The 26,113-nt window shown below is 47.1% G+C and overlaps 1 protein-coding gene across 1 annotated transcript in view; it reads left to right on the forward strand.

Annotated features, from left to right (window-relative positions):
• Positions 1-26,113, forward strand: part of FGF18 (fibroblast growth factor 18) — a 74,707-nt gene that overhangs the window by 24,730 nt on the left and 23,864 nt on the right. Inside the window, exon 4 of the mRNA XM_027665247.1 lies at positions 5,152-5,332. Coding sequence (XP_027521048.1) covers positions 5,152-5,332 — 181 coding nt within the window. The remainder of the gene's footprint in view (positions 1-5,151; positions 5,333-26,113) is intronic.

Consider the following 26,113-nt stretch of genomic DNA (forward strand, 5'->3'; position numbering starts at 1 on the left):
ATTTCTAATTTGCGCTTCTAAGCCCAAAGAAGTGACTACGCCCAAGCAGTGCCCATCCACTTCTGCCTGGCTCTGGACTAGGCTCTGTAACACAAAGGTAACAATATCTTGGCTAGGGATTGACTTTGCAGCTAAGTGGAGGACAAAACAGCAAATAAGGAGTGCATTGTGTTTCACTGTATGCTGAGGATGGCTGTCATGGTGAGCTAGCAAACCCTTCTGTAATTGGCATACAGGAATTTTGCCAAAGTCATGGAAGCAAAGTGGTTTGTTACTTGCCTTTGAGGACTTGAGAAAGATCTGTCTTGGATATCCTCTTGTTGACCTTATCAAGTTAACTTTCATGTGTTTAGGAGGTCATGGAGAAAATCATTAATATTGGGTTGATTTGATGGCTGAAAGGTAATAAGTATTTCCTGCTTATCAGATGGGGTTTAAGAGGACTTTGAATAGCATGATTTGTTTATCTTTTGCAATCGGTACGATCCTTAGTGAGAGGGATTTTGTATTCCTGATTCAGCTGGGGGAATAACAAATGGTTTGCTCTCTATTGAGGCTTGGAGGCTCCGTAGCATAAATAGCAAAAACATCAGGAAATTCTGAAGTCCATCTCCCAGCTAACTTGGCCATGTTGTGGGCCTTGGACATCTCATGCTGTAATGCTTTATGACATGAACAACAACAGATTAACATCCCCTGTTACTGGAAAGCTCAAAATAGAAAATCCGAAGTGCATGGAGGTTGATTGGGTGGAAAGCCAAATCCTGTGAATGTGGCTTGGCACAGTGGGGATTTCATTGACCTTGGTGGGGCTGGGCTTGCTCTCTGTTCACACAAGGCATCCGCGAGTGCAGAGATGGGGCACAGCCCGTGCGGGACTGACACCACTGCTGTCAGAAGCTTTTCTTGGATTGCTGTGTGGTGAAACCTTGGGTGGCATCAGCAAAATGATCTTTCCCTCACCCTGTGTCTGGGATTTAACAAATAGGGGAGTCATTCTTTAAGCTGAAGGATTGTTGTAAAGCCATTTAAAATGAAACTACTCATTGTGTAAGAATCGTTTGGCAAAAAATCACTTGAAAATCTCCCATGTGGACTTGCTGAAGACAGATGTCGTTTCTGCTTCTGGTGGCTGTTTAGAAAGGAGGTAGGACTAAATGCACCTACCTTGAATGATTGGGCAAGGACAACAGAGGAGGGAGAGCTGCTTCTTTTCAGGTGTGAGGCATTTCTGATGCATCAGTGGCTTGAGGTTATAGTTGTTTTTTAAAGGAATGCTGTTTATTCTCTTGCATAAGCTCTGTATTGCCAAGTGTGTTTTTAGGATGTCTTTGTAGCTGTATATTATCACTGAAAGGTGTAGTGACAAATAACTAATAAATGGATAAGGAACTGATGGAAAAGAGAAAGAGAGCAAGAGTGAAAATTAAACCAAATTTGATGCTCTGATTTAATGACTGGGATTTTGCAGATCTGTTGCCAAAGAATGAGATGGAGTTATGTGAAACCACTATCCTGAGATGTTGAAGTTGTTGTGCATAGACAGAGGCCCATGCCAGTTGGATAGATGCAAACCAGACCATAATACAACTTCAAATCCTATCAAAACGCTGGGGGAGTCCTGCCTCCTGTCCCTGGAGAATGTCCCACAGGGCGTGGTGCTGGTCAGGAGGCAGAAGGTGCAAGCAGCTGTTCCCTTCAGCGATCTGTTGTGTGCAGCTCTGGATGCAGTCTGTGGGTTTTGCTGCCTACTGCGTGGACACGTGGATGATCAGATTGAAAGGCCAAAAAAAGATGGTGGTCCCTTTGTGTACGATATCTTTATAAGCAGCACAACATATCAACAGTAAAAGAAAAAGGAAAAAAAATCCTTTTGCTTTGGTGAACAGGAATGAAAGCCCTTAAGTTTAAGGGACTTAAAGGCATTTCTGCATTTGTTTTTATGATTGTTATGGAAATATATTTGGGGGTGGATGTACTTGGTTTTAGGTGACCTTCTTGACTGAGTGTTGGTGATCGGTTGCTGAAGGAGACATATGTTACTAATTTTTTTGAGCTTTAGGGAAGAGAGTCTCTCTTATGGTGTATATATAAATGGGCCTTTTTATCTCAGAGAAGTTTGCTGCTTGAGGGAGTGTGCTCTGTAGGGCAGGGATCCTGTGAGAGTGGATTTCAGCAGTGATCAAATAGGTTTTGTCTCATGAAATCGACACTGCATGAAATTTTGCTTTCAGGTATTGATGCTCTCTGCTGCAGGCCAGATGCAGCCCAGGCTGGCACAGCTAATTCCCCTTGGCCACACTCCAGCAGAGCATCCTGTTTCCACAGAATGGTTAAGCATGAGCTTATCTTTAAACAGGCGGCTAAATCCGGGTGGTTTCACTGCTGCTCTGGACCACAGCTTCTTGGCCAGGGGACAGGTCAGCTGCAAGGGGAACCTGTAGTGAGTTCCTCTTCCAGGATTTCTTTGCCTAAGTCAGAGCTGGGCCTGTTGCTGGAGAAGTGATGGACTGATACACACTTGGGCTGACTGTATTTCAGGGGTCAGTGTCACCTGCTGATTCCTGCATCAGGCTGCTGCTGGGCTTGGATGAAGTGTTGGGCTGTGGGTGGTGCCAGCCATGTCCTTGGCTGGGGGAGGAGGAGATGTCATCCCCCTGCGCTGCCAGGAGGATGTGCCCTTCTTGCAAAGCTTAAATAGCTGCTCTTAGGCAGGACAGTGGTGACAAACATGCGTAGGAGTGTTGGAGATGTGTTTGGGGCTGAACACAGTGCAGGATGCTCCGTGGGTGCTCCCCAGTCCACCCAGGCACTGCAGCTGCGGGCTGGGGCCTCTGCAGTGTGAGTGCTCCCGAGACAATTAGAAGAGAATTAAAACATGTTTTCGAAAACAGATTGCCTTTTCTGTTGGGAGTTTCTAAGAAAGCAAAGCAACATGCCCTTCCCCCCACTTCAGATCCCACCTGTTTTGTTTTTTTTCCTAGAAAAATGTGAAATTCATTAACATGTGGTGAAAGCAATGTAACGACGTCATCTTGATTTAAAATCTGTTTTAAATCTTAAAATGACGGAGCCAGAATTTTAACTGCAAATAGTCTTGCTTTGTGGGCATGAGGCAGACTGTCAGCATGATTGGAACATCTCTGTGCTTGGTAGTTTAACATCCCTTGCAACAATGGCATTTGAAAAGAAAGCAAGAAGACACGTAGGAAGGAAAAAAAAGACATTAATATTATTTCTGTCAAAAGCCAAGTCCTGCTTGCCATGGTGCCTGGAGAGAGCGGAGCGAGCAGAACCCAGCTCCATGCTGAAAGAACTCTGTCAGCATCCCACTGTGCCATCCTACCGTGCCTTCTGGGCAGGTGCCATGGCTGCTTCTCCTCTCACATCCTCAGCGTTGGGTCACAGTTTCTGGCTATTTTCTGACAGTGGGAAATATTGTAACCCTTGTAACTTCTTTCAACTCCATGAATGTCTGTTTAGACCTGGCATCACCCTGAGCCTCCCTTTGCCCAGCCTGTGCCCATGCCTTCAGCTCCCTACGGGCTTCTGACAGCAAAAAAGAGTTAAATCACTTTCCCTCCAAAAATTCAAATAGCAGAATCCAAGCATTTAATAACGGCACCAAAGGCAATTGTGCAACATCACTGTGAACCTCATTGCTGTGGCCACTGTGCTGAATGTGGTGTTTTGGTTCAGGTTGCTTAGTGAAGGTCTGGTGCTGAGCAGCACTGCCGGCCTGAAGTTTTCCTCCCACTGCAGGCCTGTTTGTCCCCTTGATAATTGAAAAGTTCTTTTGAGGTTTTGACTTTCAGGGAGTGTGTGACTTCGAAGTATTTGCTGGTATGAGATGCAGGAGGCTGAAGTGGGGCTGTTTCATGTGTTGTGACCACTTGCTCTTATGTGTTTTAGTCTGGAATGGATCTGAAGAAGGATTTATTGGCCTTTTTCATTTGCATCACCTGCTCCCTCCCAACACTGATACATTAGAACACTTGCTTGCAGGCCAACAGGAGGACAAGAGTCCCAAGTTTCTAAATGATTTATTGTCCTGTGAAGGGAGTCTGCTACCAAAATGTTGTCCATTTGTGAGTTTGGAGTGGGCAGCGTGGACGTTATGGTGCAGATGCTCCACAGATCACAGATGGACAGATCATGGAGCGATTTTTGGGCTTTCATACTGTTTGGGTGTGAAGTGCTTTAGGGTGCATGCTGCCCAGGCTCCCGTTTGGGAGAGCATCTTGAGAACATCTGTGCTGTCAGGTACTTGGACCTTGGGCAAGTCAGGATGACTCATGGAAGCAAAAGTGGGAATCCTGTTTTGGTGGTTTTTTGAGAATACTTAAGATAGGAAACTAAACAAAAAGTTTCTGGTAATATTTTAAGGCTGTAGTGAACTAAGGTTAATTTACTGCATTGGCCAGAAGAGACAGATGAGGTGGCTGAGGCAATCACACCCCTACTGATCATGGTGTGCAGTGGCACATGACTCTCACCACTCCGTGTGATCTCTCCCCAAGCCGTGGTCCAGTTGAGGTGGACAGAAATGCATTCACAGACGGTCACCAGTGAGCTGGCTTCACTGAAGGGCAGAGCTGGTGAAACAGTTAAGCTAAAGAGTGCCTGTGACACTTCTATTGCAGTAGATTTTGTGCCTGTGCAAAGCTCAAGCCCAGTCTGCTAAGGGGAGCACAGATAGTTTTTCCCTTGACTTCTCCCTGGAGCTAATCTGGGGAATCAGTGCAGATGCTGAGGGTGATGCACCAAATCCCTGAGATGGGGTTGTCCATCCCCATTCTCCCATCCGTGTCCATGTAACCTGGTAGAGGTTTTGCATATGCAATGGAGAGCCTAATTTATGGCCAGCATGGCTGACCAGGATTAAATCAATGCAGGGCCAGACAGAAGTTTTTATTCAAAAAAACCCCGTTTGAATGCAAAACCCCAAGTTTGGTTTACTGTTGAGAGCCAGCTCTGGGTAGAGTTACACACTGAGTGCCTGATACCGCGGCCACAGCTGTCAAGTGAAGGGCAGCCAAATCTGAGTCCTCGGCACCACGTGCCCCTTGGCAGGTTGGTGTGCAGTCCTGTCCAAGAGGCTTGTGTTCATGGTCTGTTCTTTTCTCTCTCCCAACTCCCCATCCCTCTCAGATGTTTGCTGCCGAGGAGAATGTGGATTTTCGGATACACGTGGAGAACCAGACGCGAGCGAGGGACGATGTAAGCAGGAAGCAGCTTCGGCTTTATCAGCTCTACAGCAGGACAAGCGGGAAGCACATCCAAGTGCTCGGCAGGAGGATCAGTGCCAAAGGAGAAGACGGAGATAAATATGGTAAGAATATTTACTGGCATCCCCCCAGATTGAAGGTCAAAGACTTTAATCCAGCATGTTGTGCGAAGAACCTCTTGAGAGAAAAATAATAAGAGCAATAAAAAGCAGAATAAAAGGAAAAAAACCCTTTCCAGATTAAGAACATGAGATTTGTTCTGTTGTAGCTGCCTCTCAGCTGCAGGCAGTTCCCACAGTACTGCCATGCTCCAATTTATTAGTGTATGATGGTGCTTGAAGAGAAAAATCTTTTTCTGTTCAAGGGATGGGCTAGGGTGTGTCTTCTGCAATTCATAAATGATACCCAAATTGGTGATTGCGGAAGTCCTTTCCCCATGAACTTTGGGCTCGAGTTTGGGCAAACTCAGTGCTTCAGTCAAGCACTCTCATGTTTTCAGGTGGAGGGATATTTGGTTTGAGCTGAAATGAAGCAGTCTTTGGGTGCTTTGAGAGAGCTCAAGTTGAATCTCTGGGCATGTGGATCTTACAGGAAAACAAATACTTGCCTTGCGCTAACAGCGCCTTCAACTCTTCTGGTTGTGATTTGCACACAAACAACGTGCTGGAAATGCTGCTTGAGGCTGAGTGACAAAAAAGTCTGTACTTCTGGTGTATTTTGAGACGGTTGTGGTTCAGATGCTTTTGCTCATGTTGGTTGTTGTGAGGATTTTAGGGCTGTTAAGAACACTCGTCCTGTTTCTCTTTGGGACGTACAGCCCCACATGTTCATGTGTTGCTGCAGAGGGGGGTGTGCACGTTGATGTGTTCAGCTGGAGAGGAGGAGACTGAGGGGAGACCTCACTGCAGTTCCAACTGCCTGGGCAGGGGCAGAGGAGGGGCAGGGACTGAGCTCTGCTCTGGGGGGACCAGGGACAGCAGCCAGGGAATGGCTGGAGCTGTGTCAGGGCAGGCTCAGGTTGGATCTCAGGCAAAGGTTCTTCCCCCAGAGGCTGGTTGGGCACTGCCCAGGCTCCCCAGGGCAGTGGGCACAGCCCCAAGGCTGCCAGAGCTCCAGGAGGGTTTGGCTGATCCTCTGGGGCACAGGGGGTGACTCTTGGGGATGGGCCTGTGCAGGGCCAGGAGTTGGACTCGACAATCCTTATGGGTCCCTTTCAACTCAGTGTATTCTGTGATTCTGTGACCATTCATGTGAGATTGCTTTCATATGCAGCACTGGTGAGGTGGAGGTGCAGAATCTGGGAACGGTTTTATCCCTCAGGAAGCTTCAGGCCTGATGAGGCACAGGCTGTGCTGAGTACAGAGGGCAGCTCTGGCCACTGCTGAGGCGGAGGAGCAGTGTGAGCTGTGCCACAGGACGTGATAGACAGAGAGCACCTGGCTGGTGTGAAGTGAACCCCCATGGCCCTTGTGTGGAGTCACCCCATCTCTCAGGGAAAGCCCTGCCCTGAGGTCTCATCAACCTTGTCCTTTGTCATTCCCAAATTTCCAGATAAAACAGGAGGGGAAAGTGCCACTTGGCTGCTAATTATTGTGTCACTTTATTGCATTCATTCTCGTAAGGTTTGATATGTAAACGAGTCGCTGGGTGCTGCTGCTGCCGCCCGGCAAGGCTCCTGCCCGCGGTGGCTGTCAGGTGCCGTGATGGAGTTTTCCTCTTCGTGAAAGAAGGCGGCATTTACAGTGGGTGCAGCAGGGAAGTGTGCCCGGGAGCAGCTGACAAGTGCTAATTTATGTGTCAAAGCCCATCTTGTCCCCTTCATACATATGCAATCGTGTCTGAACAACAAATCGGCGCGCAGGAGCGTGCTCGTGACCGATGGCGGTGCTGCACCATGGCAGAGCCTGAGATTTCCCGTCTGGGGAGCTCCTGCTGCCTGCATCCCTGCTCGCCACCAAAGCCCCCCGCTCCTAGTTGCTGACGTCCTTCGAACAGCCCGGAGTGCTCCGGCCTTGGGGGCTGTTTGCCGACACCAGCCCCGGCTCCCTCCCCGCACCTCCTCATCAAACTCCCTGAGGCATCAGGCTGCGAAGCCGCCTCGTCCCTAGCCCTGCTGAAAGGTTATGGAAATCCGCTCATCGACCTGCTTGGCACGGGAACACTCAGAGCATGATAATCGGGGAGACAGTGAGGTGGGACACGGCGGTCCAGGATGTGACCACGCAGAGCTCCTGTCTGGGATAATGGAGGGGAGAGATGTCAGAGTTACTGGAGTGAGAACCATCTGTGTTACAGCCAAACCTGGACACAAAGGCAATGACACAGGGTTCATTATGTGCCAGGAACCCCTCCCCCCGAGGCATTATTATGGAGTAACCTTTGATCAAGACCAGAGAGAGGCTTAAACGGGGTCTGGGGATCTCAACAGTCGCAAACTTTTGATCTACATCTCCGTCTTGCCAGTCGGGTCTGCATCTGGAGGAGGACACCTCTCCTCCCATGCAGCAGATGGCTGTGTGTCCTCCTTGTCCTTTTCCTCTCCTTCCCTCTCTGGCTGCCTTCGTGCTGGCACGGTGTGCCAGAGCCAGGCCTCACTCCGGGGGTACCCACTGGCTCCTGGGTTGCATCATCCTTGCAGACAGTGCAGCTCCCGCCGCTTCTGCACTGCCTGACCCCTGTCCCTCCTGGTGGGGAGGGGATGGTGGGGGTGTGGTGGGTTGATGGCCTAAGGATTATGGCTTGGGGAAGGCTTTGGGAGGACAGGCAAAAGCCAATGTCTGAGAAAAGGCAAGAGATGTGAGAAAAGGTGCCCTTGAGCTGGCTCCAGCCCTGAATTCTCTCAACAACTCAGTCCCATTAAGAGGAGATAACATCAGGCAAGGGCCACACAGGCTCAAGGTTCTCGTTGGGAACTCTGTCAGGTCCATAATGCTCATCACCAGCCATTAGCACTAGCCAGTTTTAAGGATAGGGGAGTTAATAACGTTTTAGCACCTCTTTCCCCTCTCTTCCCATACATTCACAACTGGTTAAAGAACAGTGTCCAAGTTGAAAAGATGCTTTTTTTCTTTGTCTTTTTTTTTTTCACATACCTAACTTCCAAATGGCTGGCATGGGAGGGTTGTCCTGCCTTTGAAGGGCAGTTGCTTTTATTGCAAGGTTTTATTGACTTCTGTAAAACTTCTCACCTCTTGATTGCAGAGAGTGCCCACAAAAGAAGGGAGGGGGCAGATCTCAGGCAGGGAATTGCTCCTTTCCAAGCAGCCACCAGGAGTATGGCAGAACGAGCAGCCAGCCCTGGCTCAGGGAGAAACGATGCTGCAGGGCTGGAGGAATACCCCTTGAATGTTTTATCCAGGTGTGCAAATGCCATGTGCAAGGAGAAATACATGCTCTGTAATGTATGGGTTTGCTGGCATAATAATTCCGGTGTGTAATTTTTGGTTCATGCGTTCTTTGGGATCAAGATCTGGCCCCGTGTGTCAGATTATTAAATGGCAAATTAAGTCAGTTAATAGAATTAATTGAGTCGATGTAGTCCTTTTAATCAGATGGATTTGATCCCTTCTCAGATGAATTAGGATCCATCACCAGATAAGTCAATTATTGGACTAAATTAAATCTAATAATAATGCCTGCTGCTCACAGCAACACTAATTAATCTAAATACACTTACCTATCTCCCAAGGTTGTTTTTTTTAAAGGCTTAATTGATGTTCCTAAAGTGCTCTGAGATCTTTAGATAATAGACGATCTATGTGAGCAAAATATTATCTCTTAACAGACTATAAACTAATTAAAAGACTGATCTATTTACAGATTGCATTTTTACTTTAATCTCTTCAACCTATTCAGAAGGAGTTTGCACTGGCCCAGAAAAACAATATTCCTGTTATAAGCTTATTATTACTTTACAGGTTCCTAAGTGGTCCTTTCATTCAGAAAATGAAAGGGGGAAGGGGAAAAAACAACCATTAAAGTGCTGACAAAAAAAAGAAAAGGACCTGGAACCTTTATATTCTACCTCTGATAAATGGTACAGATAGGGAAGAGAGGGATCAGTGACCTGAAACCTTAGATCCTTTCATTTATTTTCATTTCACAAAAGGCAGAAGACATTCTATCCTGTTTGTTCACGATCTGTGTATCCGGCGCAGTTGGGGAGACAGAGCTCTCTTGGTTGGGTGAAGGCATTTTTTGCCTTATTTGTATTTCACAGCCATGGGATTTTTGGTTTAATTTGTCCCCAGCTACTGCTGTCCTGCGGGGCAACGAGCAGTGATAGCCATCGGTGGAGAGGGGAGAGGTGTGAGAGCCCTTTACTGCCCTCTCGGTGGAGGTAACCTTAATTTGCTTGGATGTCCTGAAGGCTGGGATGTGCTGGTAGGTACATTACTAGTCAGCGTGTTCCAGGTGGTATTTTGTCCATGGACCTATTCCATCACAATTTAAAAAACAGTCTTGGCTCCCCCAGAAGGTTATAAACCCTCTGTTTTATAAAACTTCTCATTTATATGCCTTCTAGTCTACAGCATAGAGGCTGTGTTTGAGGACACCCTGTGCAAGGGGCAGTGCACAGGTAGGATATCTCTCCTCAGCACCCCAGTGCTGGACCCTGAGCCAGTGACATCCCCTCAAACACTCCCCCTGGGTTCAGTGGGTTTTAGCCCAGGACTCCAGAGATGCTCCTGAGACAGGAGGTTTAGGGGGTTAACAGACCATGGTTTGCCAGCAGTCGACACATCTGGGGTCAGGTAGACCAAGGGGGGAAGGAACCGCAAGAGGTTGTGTGCGTGCAAGATGCCAGGTGTTACCTCCACGTGTCATGGGCGTGCTGGGGACAGAACACCCCGTAGGGATGTGCTTTTTTGGGTGGTACAGCGAAAGCAAGGAGCTGGGGAAAATGGGTGACTCCTTCCTGGGGCCACTCCAGCCTGGGTGGTGTGCTCTGCAGCTTACAGCCCCCACCTTCTGTTCAAGCTGGAGCTTCCATGAGATGCCAGTGGACCTGCCCATGGAGAGCACATTACAGCTGTCTAGACATCAGCCACACTCCATCCCGCCAGAGATTTCATTTGTGGTAGAAGTGGGCTCTGTTCCATGAGGAGGTGTAATATGTGTGGAAAATATTATTATAGCAGAATAGCCTCCTTTAATTGACTCTCAGTTTTGCAGGATTCCTTCCTAGGTTTGGGTAATCCTATGCTCTCCAGAATTAATGGCTGACATAGCACTTCTTCAGGCTTGGCAGCCTGACAGCTAATTTAGAACTCCCTAAACTCATTTCACTAATGACTCCCATTTGTTCTGTCTCAAAGCCTGCAAACAAATGCAAAATACCAGTGCCACTGTCCCATCTTTAGCAAGTAATTCTTTCCCCTCGGTGTTTCTGGCACCTGAACAGCAAGCTGCCTTGGGAAACCTGATTAACCCTTTCCCTTCCTGGAATAGTTTAAATTAATTTTGATCCCTCTCCTGGGAAGATCAGGAGGGAAAACTAAACTCATTGTGGCTGGAAGGCGCAGAATTTACCTGAAAGAAGGGGAGGAGATGTAGTCCAAGCAGCATTTGGGGTTTATGAAATATAGCCGTATTTCTGCATTTTTTCCACGTGTATTTCCAATCAGCTTTTCTTCCCAGGAACAGGTGCGTGCAAGGGGTTGTCTGCCGGTGCAGCTCAGCCCCAAATCCCTCATGAGCTGGGATTCACTTTGTAATTTATTCTGCTGAACCATGGCTGTTTCCCATTTAACCAACGTATCGCTGCCTCCAGTCTCTTCCCATTACAGTTTTGACATGACGACAAGACAAATAAATTTTTTAAAAGACCTTTTATCTTCTAAACCATTTATTTTCACTTACTTAGCCCGGGGGCAGAGCTGACCTCAGCGTAAGGGATGATTATTCACCATGGCAGCTGTACAGTCATATGTGTCCTGGGGACTGGCCTGAGCTGGAGGAGCCTTCGCCATCCAGCTGCTGTGTTGTGGCTCTGGGCTTTTCCTTCTTGCCCAACAATCCCCAATACCTTTATTTTTTTTTCCTTGAAATATCTCCCCTTTTCATCTGCAGTGGAGCAGTGCTGAAGTTGTCCCTTGAAAGCAGGCGAGGAGATGAGCTGAAGCTCATTACTTTGTTGATCCACACATGGGGCAGGAGCTGGGGATGGGGATAGAGCTTGGGCTGTGGATGGGGCAGGAGGTGGGGATGGGCTCCCAGCTTGCTCCGGGCAGTGAGGGGCCTCGGCTGCCTTCACCTTCGTGATGGCTCTGAAAGGTTCCATTTAAAATACGCTGTAAGCATTCTATACAAACCATCTGTACATTGAAGACATTTTTAGTTTTTATTCCACCGTATTCTGTGCCAGGCTTGCTTAGGCAGGATGAGAAGTTACGGGAGAAAAATCCAAGCATTTTGCTTTTTGAGTCATGACAAACCTGTTTTGTACAATGAATTTGTTGTCAATTTCCTTTACTTTTGATTTTGGAAGCTGCTGTCCCAAGCTCCTGCTGCAGCCAGCTTCACACCTGAAGTCCATCTCTCTCTGCAGCAGTTGTTTTGTACCTGCAGTAACAGCAGAACCTGTTGTTTATTTTCCCTCTGACATTACAGTGATTTTGGATTTACCTAATATTGGAACTTGAGATAATTTAAAGAGCCTTGACTTTCATGGAAAAAAAAAAATCCCCTTTTAGCTCTGTGTCCAAACTTCAAGTCTCCATAACCACTGATCAGGGTTCGGAAAGCATAGGCCTGTCTGTCAGCAAATATTAGGACCCAGAAATAATGAGGAGGAGTAATTTAGAGGTCTGCTGATAATTTGTCATTTTTAATTTCTTTGTGGAGTGGAAAGTGAGCTACAAAGTGAAAAATCTTTATTTTCATACAAGTCATAAAAGGGTTTTTGTTAACAGTTTGTGTGTATCTAATTCTGTGCTGTGATTTAAGTGTTCCCATTAGAAATGCAGAATAGGAAATAGGATCCCATCTGTGAGCAATTTAAGAGGAAGTGAGACAATGGAGTCGATTGCTGCTTCAGTTTAGATAATCAATACAAATATTATTAGTATAGTGATTTATCTTCTTAGACACTTTATGAAAATGTGAATGCCAGACCCTGAAGACAGGTCAATATGATGCTATCTGTTCCTGCCTTGCTGTGTTTATGGTGTTTTCCCATGAAGCTCAAGCAGCTGCTTTGCTATATGTTCTTCCCTGGCTGTGATGAAATAACACACACACAATCTAAGGGCTTCCCATTCTCCTCCGTGACTCTGGAAATGCACTGTGTGTATTAGTTTAATGATTACTTTTATCTGAAATCTTTACTGGTGGCTGTGGGGGGATGGTGGGAGCTGATCTTTAAGGTCCGTCCCAACCCAAACCGTTCTGTGATTCTGCGATGAAGTTCTGGAAGAAGTTTGCATAATTTTAAATGTATTTCTAGGCCATGAGCAATTCTGTACACAAACGCTGAGAGAGCTCCTTTGGGTTTATTGCAGTTTTTCTGTGTTGGTGTCTGTTATCAAGCCTTGTTTTGTGCTGATATTTTCCCACATCTAAGCATTTGGCCAGTCATGAATTCAGCTCAGTTCTTGGGGTGCAATTAAAATGAAACCCTACAAATAGGCTAGCCTGCATTTCCAAAAGGATTTTTAATTGCTTTTACATTGGAGAGGAAGGAAGGAAAACATTGTCAACAAATTCTCTTGTACATTTTGCCTTTGGTGTACATCACTGTGCATGATGTCAAGTGGCCAATGAGTTTTTTTCCTTCATAAGAAATGTTTGGAGGAAATTAAAAGTGTCAATAACCCTATTAAGAACATGCCTAACTAAAGACAGGATGGGAAATGCAAATCTTGATGTGTAAAGAGCACAATTCTACTTGAAGATACCTTGGAACCTCTCTAGGTTGCTGTTTGAGATTCCTAAAGTCAGTAGCTTGCTTTGCTGGAGACTTAGTGGTGGTGGTGGCGTTGGCCACATCACTCACCTGGAGCATCTCCTGCTCCACTTTGCCAAGCTTGGGTGGTGGGACACTGAGGCTGGACCCTCCAGAGAGTGGAGACAGAAGGACCTTTGTTCCTCATGCGTAACCAAGTTGCACAAACTTCATCCTCTCAGTGTCCTTGTGTGTCCCTTCCTCATCCCAGAGCAAGGGCTGCACGGTTCCCTGACCTCGTGGTGTGCCAGTGGGATAAAAGCTTTGCAAATGGAGAGACGCTAAAGAGATGGTGGTGATGGAGACCACATTGGTGGCCTCGTTAGGAGTAATTATTTGGTGGTTTTAGATGCTGTGAGACCATTCCTGTTTTCATATTGGGATTTCCTCAAGAAAGGTGTTACATTTACAGAAAAATAAGGGACTTCAGTCACTCAGATTTCACCTCAGCTCTTTTAAAAACCAGATAGTCAGGAATTTCCGCAGCTGCGAGGTGGAGCACAGCAAACATTAACAACGCCAGTAGCATTGCGTGGTTGTCTGGAAGAGCAGGGAAGTGCCCAGGCCCCTACAAAACTGCACCGAGCCTCAGGCTCGGCAGAAAGGTGAAAAATAATGAAGCTGTGAAGAGGAGAAATTGCTGATGCATGACGCTTGGAAATCTGTAAGAGTCTAAAAAGGGAGCTGAAAATACCCCCCAAAAATGACTATCTGTGGCTTGAACTAAATAGTGTCCGATCAGCATTCAGAAACCGCTGAATTCAGGCCGTTCCAATACTGGCATTTTCCAGAGTGCCTGCCAGTCAGATGCAGAGGAGAACACGTGTAGAGCGTCTGCGGTCTCAGCGCTCGCAAGAAGGGGAAGGCGAGTTGGAAGTAAAGGGAGGGAGAAGGCCCAGTAAAAAGATCCCCTATTTTTTCTTACAGTGAGGAAGAGCCAGCATGTTGGGGTTGAAGGGAGATGGTGGTGTGGCTCTGTGAGCATCCCTGTTAATGAGCTGTGTGTGCCAGCAATAAATAGCGCACACTTTGGTCCCTGATGAATTTTCGGTATTTTCTGAATGCCCATAACAGACAATTCATGCTTTTGTGGTGATGTAGGAGCTGAGACCTTCTCGATGTCTCTTGAGCCTCATGTCCCTGACTTCTGCTGTAGTTGCTTTACTGATGCTGCCTGGAGTGGCTGTGCTTGAAGAATGACTGGGTAGTGCTCAGATTTCTTTTACCCTCTTCTCTCCTGGCTGAAATGTGTGCCTCAGAGGTCTTCTCCTCCTCTGCCTTCGCAGCTGCCGAAAAGGGTGCCTTTCTTCCCAAAGCAATAAGAAAAATATCCTGCCATCTGCCGTGACCCTGCCTCCTTCTAGCTGTGATACGTTCTGGGTCTTCTCCAACAACTGGATGGCAGCTGTGCTGGCTGAAAAGATCTGGCCCCAGGTCGCCCTGTGGAGAGGAGCCCTTGTTCTCTGATGTTGCTCAGCTGTTTCTGGATCTCATTCAAAAGCTGGGCTGGTGGGACAGAGAAGAAATGGATGCTGTGCCTGAGTGGCACGATGGTGACGCAAGCCTGTGACGCTTGAGCATATGGTAGGAGACATGTTTGTGATCCTGGCTTCAAGTTGGCACGGCTGGCATGGTTTGGTTTATACTCGATGTTCTCAAGTGCTTTTGGAAGGACAAGCAGGAGAGGAAATGGGTGGTTGAATGTGAGAGGGGAGATGTAGCATCAAGGGACAGCCTCTGGAGGTGGTTAAGACCTCAGTGTAGAGAAGCAGTAGGGAAATAATAGGAATAGGATGGCATAGAAACACCAGATAAATCTAGAAAATAATGTCTAAATGTCCTGAGTGCTTGGCTGTGGGCAGTTGCAAGGCTCATAGTGTGTCCACATCTGCCATGGGTGGGGTATGGGCGTGAGGGGTGTCCCCACTGCAGAACTGTTACTGCTCTGGCAGGTTTTTGCAGGGGTGAGTGCTGAGGCAGACTGGGGAACACTTTGGGCTTCTGGTTTCAAATCACATATTGTGTTGAGTTAGAGGGTGGACACCGCAGCTGCCTACAGCTGGTCTTGTCCTGTTGGGATCAGTGATGTTGCCCCAGGTTCCAGCAGTGAAGGAGCTTGCCTAAAGGTGACTTCAGTGTAAATCCCAAATAAGGTTTCTGCTGGTTGCATGGAACGATCACAGGGCTGGATCTCTGTTACAGCCAAGGCCTGATTACCCTCTTTCCTACAGTCCTGAGACTCTACCGACTTCTGCAGAGCCATTCCTGGAGCTCCTCTGTGAGACTGAAAGGAGATTAAGTGCCCAGCAGTGCCTCCCATTCCTCCTGTGTCTTGCACCTTTGTTCAGACCTTGCATTTCAAACCATTTTAGCCGGTGGGAGGTAAATCAGAGCTGTTAGGTTTGAGCTGGTGACAATGGCCTGGTGCTGTGTGGTGTGCCCAGCCCCTTGTCTTTGTGCAACGTTTGTGATTCTTGCCTTTATTTCATTTGCTTCTACATCTGCATTTGTAACCGGTTTTTTTTTTCAAGTGAAGTTTCTGACTGGTGACTCATTAGGAGTAAATAGGCAAAAGGATATTGACTTTACACCTACTAATTTGGGGGTGCTAACAAGCACATGTAAGAGCTCTGGAGTCACTGGGTAAATTGTCCCACCTGGGGAGACTGGAGGAGGGGAGATAAAAAGCATTGCAAAGAAACAGCACTTTTGTTTCTAGGTACTAGCCTTGTCTGTTCCTGCAGCCATGTGGTGTTGGGGTGAACGTTTGATGGTCACCATTGCTATAACCTGTTCTGAGCTTTACCAGGATTTTCCAGCACTGGAACTATTAGACCTGTGTGGGCACAAGTAGCTAAGATCCTAGTTATAAGATGCTAAATATGTTCACTCAGAAATGAGCTGGCCTTTACATGGGCTGGTGGAATAAACCCTCCTTCCTGTGGCACATGTGAGTGCAGGGCAGCGGAGGAGTCGGGATGTTGGCGCTGCACATCTGCTGTGCTTGAAGGGGAGTCAGAGACAGAGAGTGGCTTGAACATAGGTTGTATACGTACTGACAGCAGCAAACATCAGCAGTGCAGGATGCCCATTAGGTAAACAGGTCTCACAGTGGCTGCAGGGGCAGCAGAGGCTCACAATCCTGGCTGTAGACAGCTTGCCCTGCTGAGGTCTGTGCTCAGTGCTGCTGGTGCTGGGGCCCAAGTCAGCTGCAGATATGTCCGTCCCTCTCCAGCCACATCTGTGACACAGTAACCACAACCCTGAGGTGGGCTCAAATCGAGATGTTGACTGTCTCAGAAAGCCCCTATGTTGGTGTCTGTTATCAAGACAGACCATATCCCCCTCCTGTTGCAGGGGAGCTGGGGTACAGCTAAGGAGTGATAGTTTCTAGCCCTGATGGTCCTGCTCGGAGCACACAGTTGAGCTGGGTGACCTCTGGAGAGCCTTCTCAGCCGGAATTGTTTTGTGTTGTGGTGAGTGTCTTTCAACACTGATTGTCAGAACAGAACTGGCAGGTAAAGCCATCAGTGATCCGTTGCTCTGAATGCAGTGGTCCTCCTTTGGATGCATTCAGTGGGACCCTTAGGAAGTGTCTTTTGTGTTTTGTTCCCTTTGTGATTTTTTGAATTGATATTTTTGAGAATTTTTCTTATTTAAAAAATTGGATCTAGGCAAAGTTTTGCATTCTGCTCCTTTAGTCCTTCTGCTGTTTCCCTCAGCTGGAGGTGACCCACTTACATGGTAAGGGTGATACCCTCTGCACAAGGATGTATAAACTGTAGTTTATCTTAAAAGGTGTGTGCTGGGGAGTGGAGAAGCATGCTGTGTGATAACCAGCTATCATCTCTACTCCTTTCTGTACCTGAATCCAGTTTGCTGTGTACTTTGAATGGAAGGAAGCAGTCACCAGCCTGGCTGCATCTGATGTCAGCCTTCCTCTCAGCAGCTCTCACTCTGTGGCTGTGCCTTCAGCCTCACTCCTCCTCCTCAGTGCCTGACCTGGCTGCAGCCAATATCTGTCTCTCAGCAGGAGGAATCTGAGGAAATGCAGCAAACTTCAGCTCCTGGGGCTAAATTGTTGTGCTCTCTAACAGCGAACTGTGTTGAACTAATTGACAACCAGCTTTAAATGTACCCCAATCAAGCAAATGCACTGATTTATTTTTTCCTCTCTTACTGAGTGCTAAGCAGCTTCCAGCTTGGTTTCCTCCCCAAGAAGTGGATAACTCATCTATTGTGTAGTAAAACTGATGGGCAGTGTTGACCTCTATACAATCCTTTCAGTATTCTGAGGGAGGAAGGAGTTTCTTATGCTTCTGTGAATGTTTGACCACTTAAAAAAAGCCCAACCCAAAACCACACACAACAACAAAAGATGATCCATTTTGTCTGGATGTCTTTGAAAGAAGCTTAGTTTAGAGACAGAGTGGAGAGAAAGGCTATTGATTTTGTTTGACCTCCAAAGAGACTGTGGTCAGTATATTTTCCCTGTTGGAAGTGGTTCAGGTCTCTGAATTTCCATGTCAGCGTTTGTATTCTGAAGCGCACTGGAGCTTTTGCTGCTTCTTCAATAAATAGCAAGCTGTAGGGAAAGGTAATGCTGGTGTAGATTTATTTCCCTCTGGATCTGCCCTTCCTTTCTTTTTCTTTCCTATGTAGCTTGCTCATGTTGCTGATGAAGCAATTACAATCCTTTTCGCTGAAAGCTGTGCAGGTTTGTGGCTTAAACTGAGACTGCAAGCAACAGTTTTGTAATCTCTGTCTTGCTTTCTCCAGGGCTAAGCCAGGTCCTTTACCAACCTCTTGCCTGCACCAGCAAGAAGTGAGATGCCTTCTTTTACAGAGTTATAAAGCCTCTAAAAACTGTCATCCTCTCCTCTATCCTGATTATTCTCAACCTACCCATAGGAAAACCTTCCTGATTTTCACGTAGTCTCCTGCAGTGAAACAGAGTATTCTGTTTGGGGGCTGTGGTGGTATTAGAAACTCTCTGCTCAGTACAGGTCTGCGTAGTTTTGTAGATGTTCTTGTAAAATGGCTCATGAAAACTGATGTGCCTTTTCTCTGGCAGTTGCTTACCAAAGGATGGGTTCCAGGGATGGAAATACCTGTAGGATATGTTGATTGTCAGGTCTAAGAATTCTTGGAGCTCCTGGGAGCAGCAGTGTCAGTCAGCATCTCTCCATGCCAAGGTGTCAACTGTGTTATCTCCTACTAATTTAACAATAGTGCTTCACACAGCATGTTTTTGGGTTGTGTGCTTCCGCCTGCTTGGCAGAAGTTCAACACAGCCAGTTTGCTGCTGTCAGCACATCAAAGGGCAGCCTGATAAACCTGCCACAGTGTAATCAAGTCATAGGTAGAGAGTTGCTGATGTTGGATACAAGCTGCTAAGCTCCCCTGTGGGCTTTGCCAGCATGAGCTTCATTTCTAACCCACATGGACAGACGTTCCTCTTCATCCTAATCCCCTCTCTAGAGAAAGGGTTGGTCTTCTTGCCACTGCCAGCCTCACCTCTGCTTCTAGCTGTGTTATGGGTCAAGGTGGAGGCTGCTGGTGCAGGTGCCTGAGAGCCTGTGGGATGTGTGGGCTGCTGACAATTCCACAGCATCAGTTTCTAACTTAAGCCCTTCATTTTCCAGAGAGCAACAGCCTAATGCATCCCTAAAAAATAATGAATGGTGGAAGATCCATTTGTGCAGCCTGTGCCAAGCCAAGCTGAGACTGCAGCCTGTGTTGCATGTGTAACTCTACTGACTCCCCAGAGCAGGACTTTAAGGGTTCCCCAGAATCTTTTTTTGCTGTCTTCAGCCCAAACCTTCTCCTGACATCTGAATATTCAATTACATTAACCCTTTGCAAATGGCTCAGCAATCACCTCCTGGCTCAGGAGTCACCTTTGGGAGCGGCGAGAGAGAGCTGTAACTGTTAAACTGCTGCACAAATATGAAGGAAAGGTGCTGATGAAGAGGGAGCTTGTGGGAGGGGATGGACGTGGTCCCAGCGATCCCCTAGCCCCAGGCAGGATGGGAGCCCAAAGCTGCCCAGTGCTGCCCAGCAGTGTTCACCCTGCATCTCCCCACTGAAGAGCTGCTGGAGGTGTGTTCCATAGGTGCTGCCACTGGCCTGTCTGGCCATGCTGGGTGCTCATGTCTCTCCTGGGTACTGCTGCTGCTAATTATCCCTTGGCCACAGTTCCCAAGGTTTGTGTAGCAAGTGGTGTCACCCTGTTTGCACTGGGCCAGTGAGTAGGACAGGGCAATGCAGAGGGGCTGCATGTGGTCTGGGACGATGTAGTAATATTTATTACTACAATAATTAATTTAAATATTGTATTTATAATTATTACTTATAATAATAATTACTAATAAATACAGTCATTATTATTGAAGTAATACAACAATATCCATCAACACACTGCTTGCCTTGGAAGTGAGTAGTCCTGGGCTTGCGGTCTGAGCACAGAATGGGCTATTTAGGTGTTACTCACCTCAAGGTTTTGAAGCTTTGTTAATTAGTAAGCAGAAAGTTTTGCCAGAGCCTTAAGCAGCAGGTGATGGGCATGTTGTCGGAAGTATAGGTAATCCCAGGGAAAGCAGCAATGCTCTATGTTACCCCATTGCAGTGGCTTCCGTAAGGTGGTCAGCAAGACATTGTGATGATGGATCAGGAATATAACAGTTTGTTTTTAATGATCAACAGCAAAAACTAAGAGCATGTAGAGAAGCAAAGATGTCCTTGTGTTTTAAGTGCCTGTAATCTGTTTTTCAGAGCTGGGTACCAGAATATCCCTTTAATTCTCAAAGGCAATTGCACCTCTTAATTAGCTAGAGAAACACTCCCCACCCCAGCCTGAGATCTTGCTATATAAATTATAATTAACCCCTTGGCACTGGAAGTTGAGATTTCCTGCCCCCGAGCACAAATGCAAAACGCATTAGCAGCACTTAATGTGAGCCACTCGCCCAGCGCAGCCGAGGGATCTTCCCGACCCCCTCAACCCGGAGGAACGTGGCAGGGAAGCCGTGGAAACCCGAGGGGAAGCACTAAATACACCATTTGAGGATGTTTGACCTGCTTTTTTTTCAGAGCTGCAAATGTCGTGGCAGGAAGGACAAGATAGAACAAACCGGAGCCCGGCGGGGCGGTGGGAGCCGGGAGGGGCGGCTGTCGGAGCGGCTGTCGGGGCCGACATGGCCCGGTGCCTCGCCGTGAGAACGGCCGAGCGCCGCCGCCCCACACACCTCCAGCCGCATCATTGTCTGCGGCCAGACACACTTGGCTGTGCCTGTTGTGTGCAGAGCCCGGCCGGGGCCGGGCCACCCACTGCTGTCATTCACCAGCATCCTGCTTTTTTGTCTCCTTTTCATCGTGCCTGTTGGGGGATGAGCGGTAACTCCTCACACCGGAGGTGACCTGTGGAGAAGTGCCAGGTTGGGCAGCTGGCGGTGGGGAGGGGGTGGCCTGGCTGGGCTGCCCCGAGCCCGCCTGCACCTGCAGCTCTTCCCTTCCCGCTCCCCTCACCCACATTGTCACCTCGCAGGAGGGCCAGGCCTGGTGGGCACCTGGAAAGCTATCTGCTTTCATAGAATCACAGAAAGGTTTGGTTTGGAAGGAATCTTAAAGACCAGCTAGTTCCCCACCAGGAGCTTGCACAGCAGCTCTTTAGCTCACCTTAGCTGGTTCCGTTGCTCCTTCGGGATCTTGGATGGAGAAGTGGCTCTCTGCTGGCATAGGTCAGTCAGCAGCTTTTTGCCAGGCTGTAACGCTCTTGGAGCACGTGTTGTTGGCCAAGGGCTGCCTCTTGCCCCACGGGCCATGTGGTGTGTCCTTGGGCTCCTCTCTGCCAGTGGCTCTGGGTCATACTGCTGCTTGCTGAGCTCCGGTGGTGGCAGCAGTGGGGGGTGACTTGGCCGCCTTGGCAGAGGTCTAAGGTGGCTTCTTCCCCTTGTGACAAAAGCGAGGGGCAGCCCTGCTTGGCACACAGATGTGGCCATCATGACTGCCTGCAAATATTTCAGGTCTGCTGTGTAGAAATAGTGGTGGCAAACTCCTTTCTCCTATGCACTCCAAAAGTTGTGGAGGGAGATAAAAAGAGGAGAGTGGGGAGGAGGGATGTGCTAGCAGGGTAGCAACTGGGATAGCAACTGTTGGAAGGAAGGTTTCTGCTTTGGGTTTTGTCCTTTGTCTCTATGTCTGAAGGCTTTTAGAATGAATTATGTGCTGATTACAGCACTAATCAAAGTGTCCTCCAAGCTAAACAAGCTCTGTTGATCCGTGTTTGGATAGGTATGGGCTGGACACCTGCAGCAGTGGTGTCCCCTGCCAGGGCATCTGCCATTTCAAGGGGACATCCCACCCTTCAGGTGGGGAGAGGAGGGCAGGATGCTCCAGTGCAGTGAGGAGAGAAAGGGCTGAGAAAATTCTGAATGGAAACATGGGACTGAGTCTGAGCTTTAAAGGTGACCTGAGTCTCCAGATGAACTGAGACAAATAACAAATAATATAACATCATACAGATTTTATGGTCTTAATGCTGATTCTTTAAACTTGGAATACCCCAAGAATGAACTATTGGAGATATTACCTCTTTTCTTTGCTGCTCTTGTTTATAATGCCACAGATGAGGACTGGCTTAGTTCTGTACCTGATTTAATTTTTATGTTAAGATTTAACATGGGATCTGCTTTTCTTAATCCAAACACTTATGGTTTGAATGCAGAATTATATTTGAGATTTTTAAAGTGCCTTTATTAAAACATAAAACTAATTTTACAGTTCTGACAGGTCTTATTTAAATACCCAGTGCCAGATGCCTTTTGTCCCAAATGACTCTAGAAAAGAAAAAAAAAGACTTTTAAAATTTCTCATGCAATTAAAATGCAGTAAAAGGCAAGTAAATAGTCTTACATATGTTGAGGACCAGGGGTAACAGTTTAAGAAAAGTCTCATGATAAATGCATTTCCAAAAATAAATATGTGAAACCAAAGGTGCTAAAGGGAGAGTTAATGTGATACCTGATTTTTGTTGGTTGTTGCATTATATCTGTGGCTGCTGCTCTGAGAATAGTTGCAGGAATTGTGCTATGTCTGTAGGGAGAGACCTTTTCAAGGAGATTGGTGCAGAGGACCCTTCCCCAAGGTCCTTCACCTGAGGGACTCTTTTGGGTGCAGCTGGTTCTAGGTGTGTGTCCCCAGGTGCTGTAGAGGGTCAGTTCTTGTCCATTTCTTTTAAACCTTACCCAAAAATAGTCATACTCTCATGTACTCTTACCTAAGAGTGATGATTTTCTATACTTCATTTAATAATACTTTAATTATTTGGGAAAAGAGAGCTTCAGCAGCACAAGCATTAAGAAGTCAGATATCTTTGAAATTGTGTTTGCAACCATTTTTGAGAGCAAACCCTGCTAAAATCTTAAAACACAGAGGAATTTTCCCCATGTGCCAGAACATTTTCTTCTGTTGGGTTGCACTGCTGCCTCTGCTCCTCTGGGTTCCAGAGCCACAAGAATCCCATTGAAAACACCAGAGCATCCTGCAACTTTATTTTCAGCATATTTTTTACTTTCTGGAAGAAGGGAAGATTACAATCAGCCCCTTTGAGAAAATGCGTGAGCATGCTTATGTTCTGATCCATAAAATTAATTATCCTAATTTCAGCTTTTACTGGCACAGAATAAGAGCCTTACTTGGTAGAACTTAACATCTTGGTGTATCAGGCACATTTGATAATCTTAATTCAACTAACACTGGAAATGCTTTATGCATTTCTCCCGATCAGCCCCGTTTTGGAGCACTCACAAATGTGACAGTGGAACCTGGATGGAGCGTGTGAAACCATCCCGGGGTTGGCACACAGGAGAGATTGATGTGTTTGGGACTCCTTGGTAAGAGGATATGGTAGTGCTGACATCACACCTCCTTCATCGCTGAGGATGAGCAGCCAACCCTCAGCTTGCCTGAGGGAGGTGGGTGAGCACTGCAGGGTATGTGTGGTCTGTCCTGTGCTCCTGGCCACAAGTAGAGCAGCTTTGGAGAAACAAGAGTACATGGGGTTCCTGTAGTTGTCATTCTCTCCTTATTGTTATTTTTGTGTACAACGGTGTTTTTATTGGGTTCAGCTGAGACTGGGAACAAGAGAGTCAAAATAACTTCATCAGGATTTGTTCTTGTGGTAATTCTAACCCTCTGTGGGGATGGGAAAGGTTCATGCTCTTTCCAGACCCGAGAGACTCCAGTGCTTTGGATGCCTTTCAACGAAGTGCTCAAGGCCAGGTTCTGAGGTCGTTGTCTGTTGGGCTTGACTGTGTCAGTAGGAGTTTATTCAAATGAGAATGATCAAAGACATTAGGGTTTGGCCCTTTACTTTTCATTTTAGGTGCTTTTTCAAGCATAACAGAGCTTCTGAACTTTTTTGAGGCTCATCCTTCACTAATTCCAAACTCAGAGCCTGGTGACTTGTCAAGCAGTTTTCCTGCCTGTGTAGAAATACTGTCCACTTGAGCTGTGTTTGGAGGCAGCAAGACACCCTGGTGAGATAGAGGAATTTCTGTGCTAATATTTTGAACGTTTCTCTTTCCAGGCTTACTTCTTAGTCATGGCGAGTTTGCAGGTGGCAAAGTTCAGGGCAGAATTTGTTCACTGCAGTTCCCACCCAGGCATTTTAAAGCACACAACCTATCCACCTCCACTTTTACTGAATCTTGTCTAAATAAGCTTATTCACCATCATTGAAGCAACTGCCAAAATATTTTTAGTGTCTCTTATGGTGAATTATGTATAAAACATCTGCAAGAGGCCAAGTCTGATCTCCCACTACTTAACTCTGTTTTCTTAGATCTACTAATGGGTGCAAATGGCTTCATGTCAGAATGACAGTATTTTACATTCATTTTTCATGTGGGTAAACGATGACCAACCTGTGGGTAGTGCAGGCTTGGGCCAGTAATATGGTACTTATAGCTCAAATTTTTGTTGTTATTGTTGTTTTTGAGGTTTTTTTGTTTGTTTGTGGTTTTTTTGTTTTGGTTTTTCACAGTCACAGATTCAGGGATTTATTAAAGTTTTATATAACTTCGACAAAAATCTCTAAGACCTACCTTTGTATTTATTCTGATCTTACATCAACTAAACTATCAAACAATTTCCTTATGCATGGACTAATAAAAGACTCAGATTAGCACATTTTAATTAAGCTTCTCCCAAGATGTGGTGAATAACAGTGAGTTTGTAGGGACTGTGTCTGGAAGCTTTGTCATCCTATAGGAGCCTGGGCAGTTCAGAGAAGAGGACTTCTTTGTTTTAGAATCCCCTTTTTAGCTCGATATTGCCATTCTGTCATAAACAATACATCTCCTGCAGGGTGGGGAGGCAGAACCTCCCCGAGATGGTCCCTGAGATGCTTGGGGAACACCAGCAGCTCAGCATCGTTCCCTGGGTATGACTTGTTAGCTACTGCTGAACTGGTATGGGAATTTTTTGGGTGGGCAGATCCCTCTAGGTAAGCCCTCTGTAATGTTCAAGGCCAGGTTGGGTGGCTCACTGAGCAACCTGATCTGCCCACGGCAGAGGTGTTGGAACTAGCTGAGCTTTAAAGTCCCTTCCAATCCAAACCATTCTATGATTCCATGTTTCTGTGAATGGCTTAAACAGTGGAGGTTTCACTAGTGTGTGAGTGATATTTTATGACCTGAACATCTCAGGCTATGTGGGTTAACTGCAGCACAGTGTATCATGCCTGCACGTGTGTCCTGGGCTGGACACAGGCTGGCGTGGTTGGCACCGACATGGATATTTCTGCATGTCTTGGCCCTGTGTCCTGTAGACATACCCAGGGAGTGCCAAGGGATAGCTCAGTACACTGGAAGTGGGACAGGAGCCTTCTTGGTGTTAGGTGGTTGTTTGTGGATGGGGGTGCCCGAAACCATCTCCCAGAGACCAAAGCTCTTATTGGCTCGTGCGGAGGTGAAACCCAGATGAAGGTGTCCCAGGTGGTGTTCCCAGGAAGGGGAACGTTAGTCCTTGTGCTGTGATTCATCACACTGAGCCCTTGGGGCAGTGGCAGAAGGGCAGGGGGAGCAGACAGCTCCCTGAACTGGGGAGGGGGGAGTTCTCACCAAAGCCGTGTCCAAAGCTGCTCTCCCAGTGTGTTCCACCCTGCAGGCGGTGGCAGAGGTGGGACCCTGAGGCCATACAGGGGTCTTTATCAGCACTCCAGGGACTTCCGATGTGGATGTGTGTGAAGTCCTTTGTGTGGAAGTATTTACAGGATCAGATTGCTGCAGTGTAAGTGCCTTTGAGGTCTCTGCTGCATTATAGGTTTTCTTCTGATGTCTCCCATGCAAATATTTAACCTGACTAGTTCCTGAGAGCTACTGAGGCTGTTCTTCAGGTTGCAGGTTGTCTCTGCAGTCTGTCATTTGTTCACATAGAGCCCTTGGTCCTGCTCCCCTTCCCACCCCATGATGGGGCAGAAAGATGTGCTGTGGAGACTTGGCACTTGGTGCTCCGAGGGGCCTCACACACTCCACACACTCCAAATTGTCTTTGTCTCTCACTGCAACAGTTAGTGAGGGACAGATATGGTGTTTAAAAGAAAACCTCATTTAGGGTAACAGCATTTTTAAAAGCCTGTGTCAGGACTGGGAGCGCTGCTTCCCAGGCAGACCCTGCGCTGACACCGAGCCCTTCCCTGGCTTGTGCAAAGTGGTGGCTTAAAAAAGAAAATTACTGGAGCCTGGGTCTTGGAGCTGCTCTTACTGCTCCTCCCCACCAACATCCCTTTTAATAATTTGACATACATATACTCTGCTCACTCAGGACAGACACGATGAGCTCATTGCAGTGGTATGTGGGTCAGAGCTCTGCCCTCCTGAGCACCAGCCTCATTGATTGGGGTGGTTACTCCTGATTTGCACCGGAATATTTGAGAGGG

Source organism: Corapipo altera, unplaced genomic scaffold (genome assembly GCF_003945725.1).
Source record: "Corapipo altera isolate COAL_440 unplaced genomic scaffold, ASM394572v1 111, whole genome shotgun sequence".
Lineage (NCBI taxonomy): Eukaryota > Metazoa > Chordata > Aves > Passeriformes > Pipridae > Corapipo > Corapipo altera.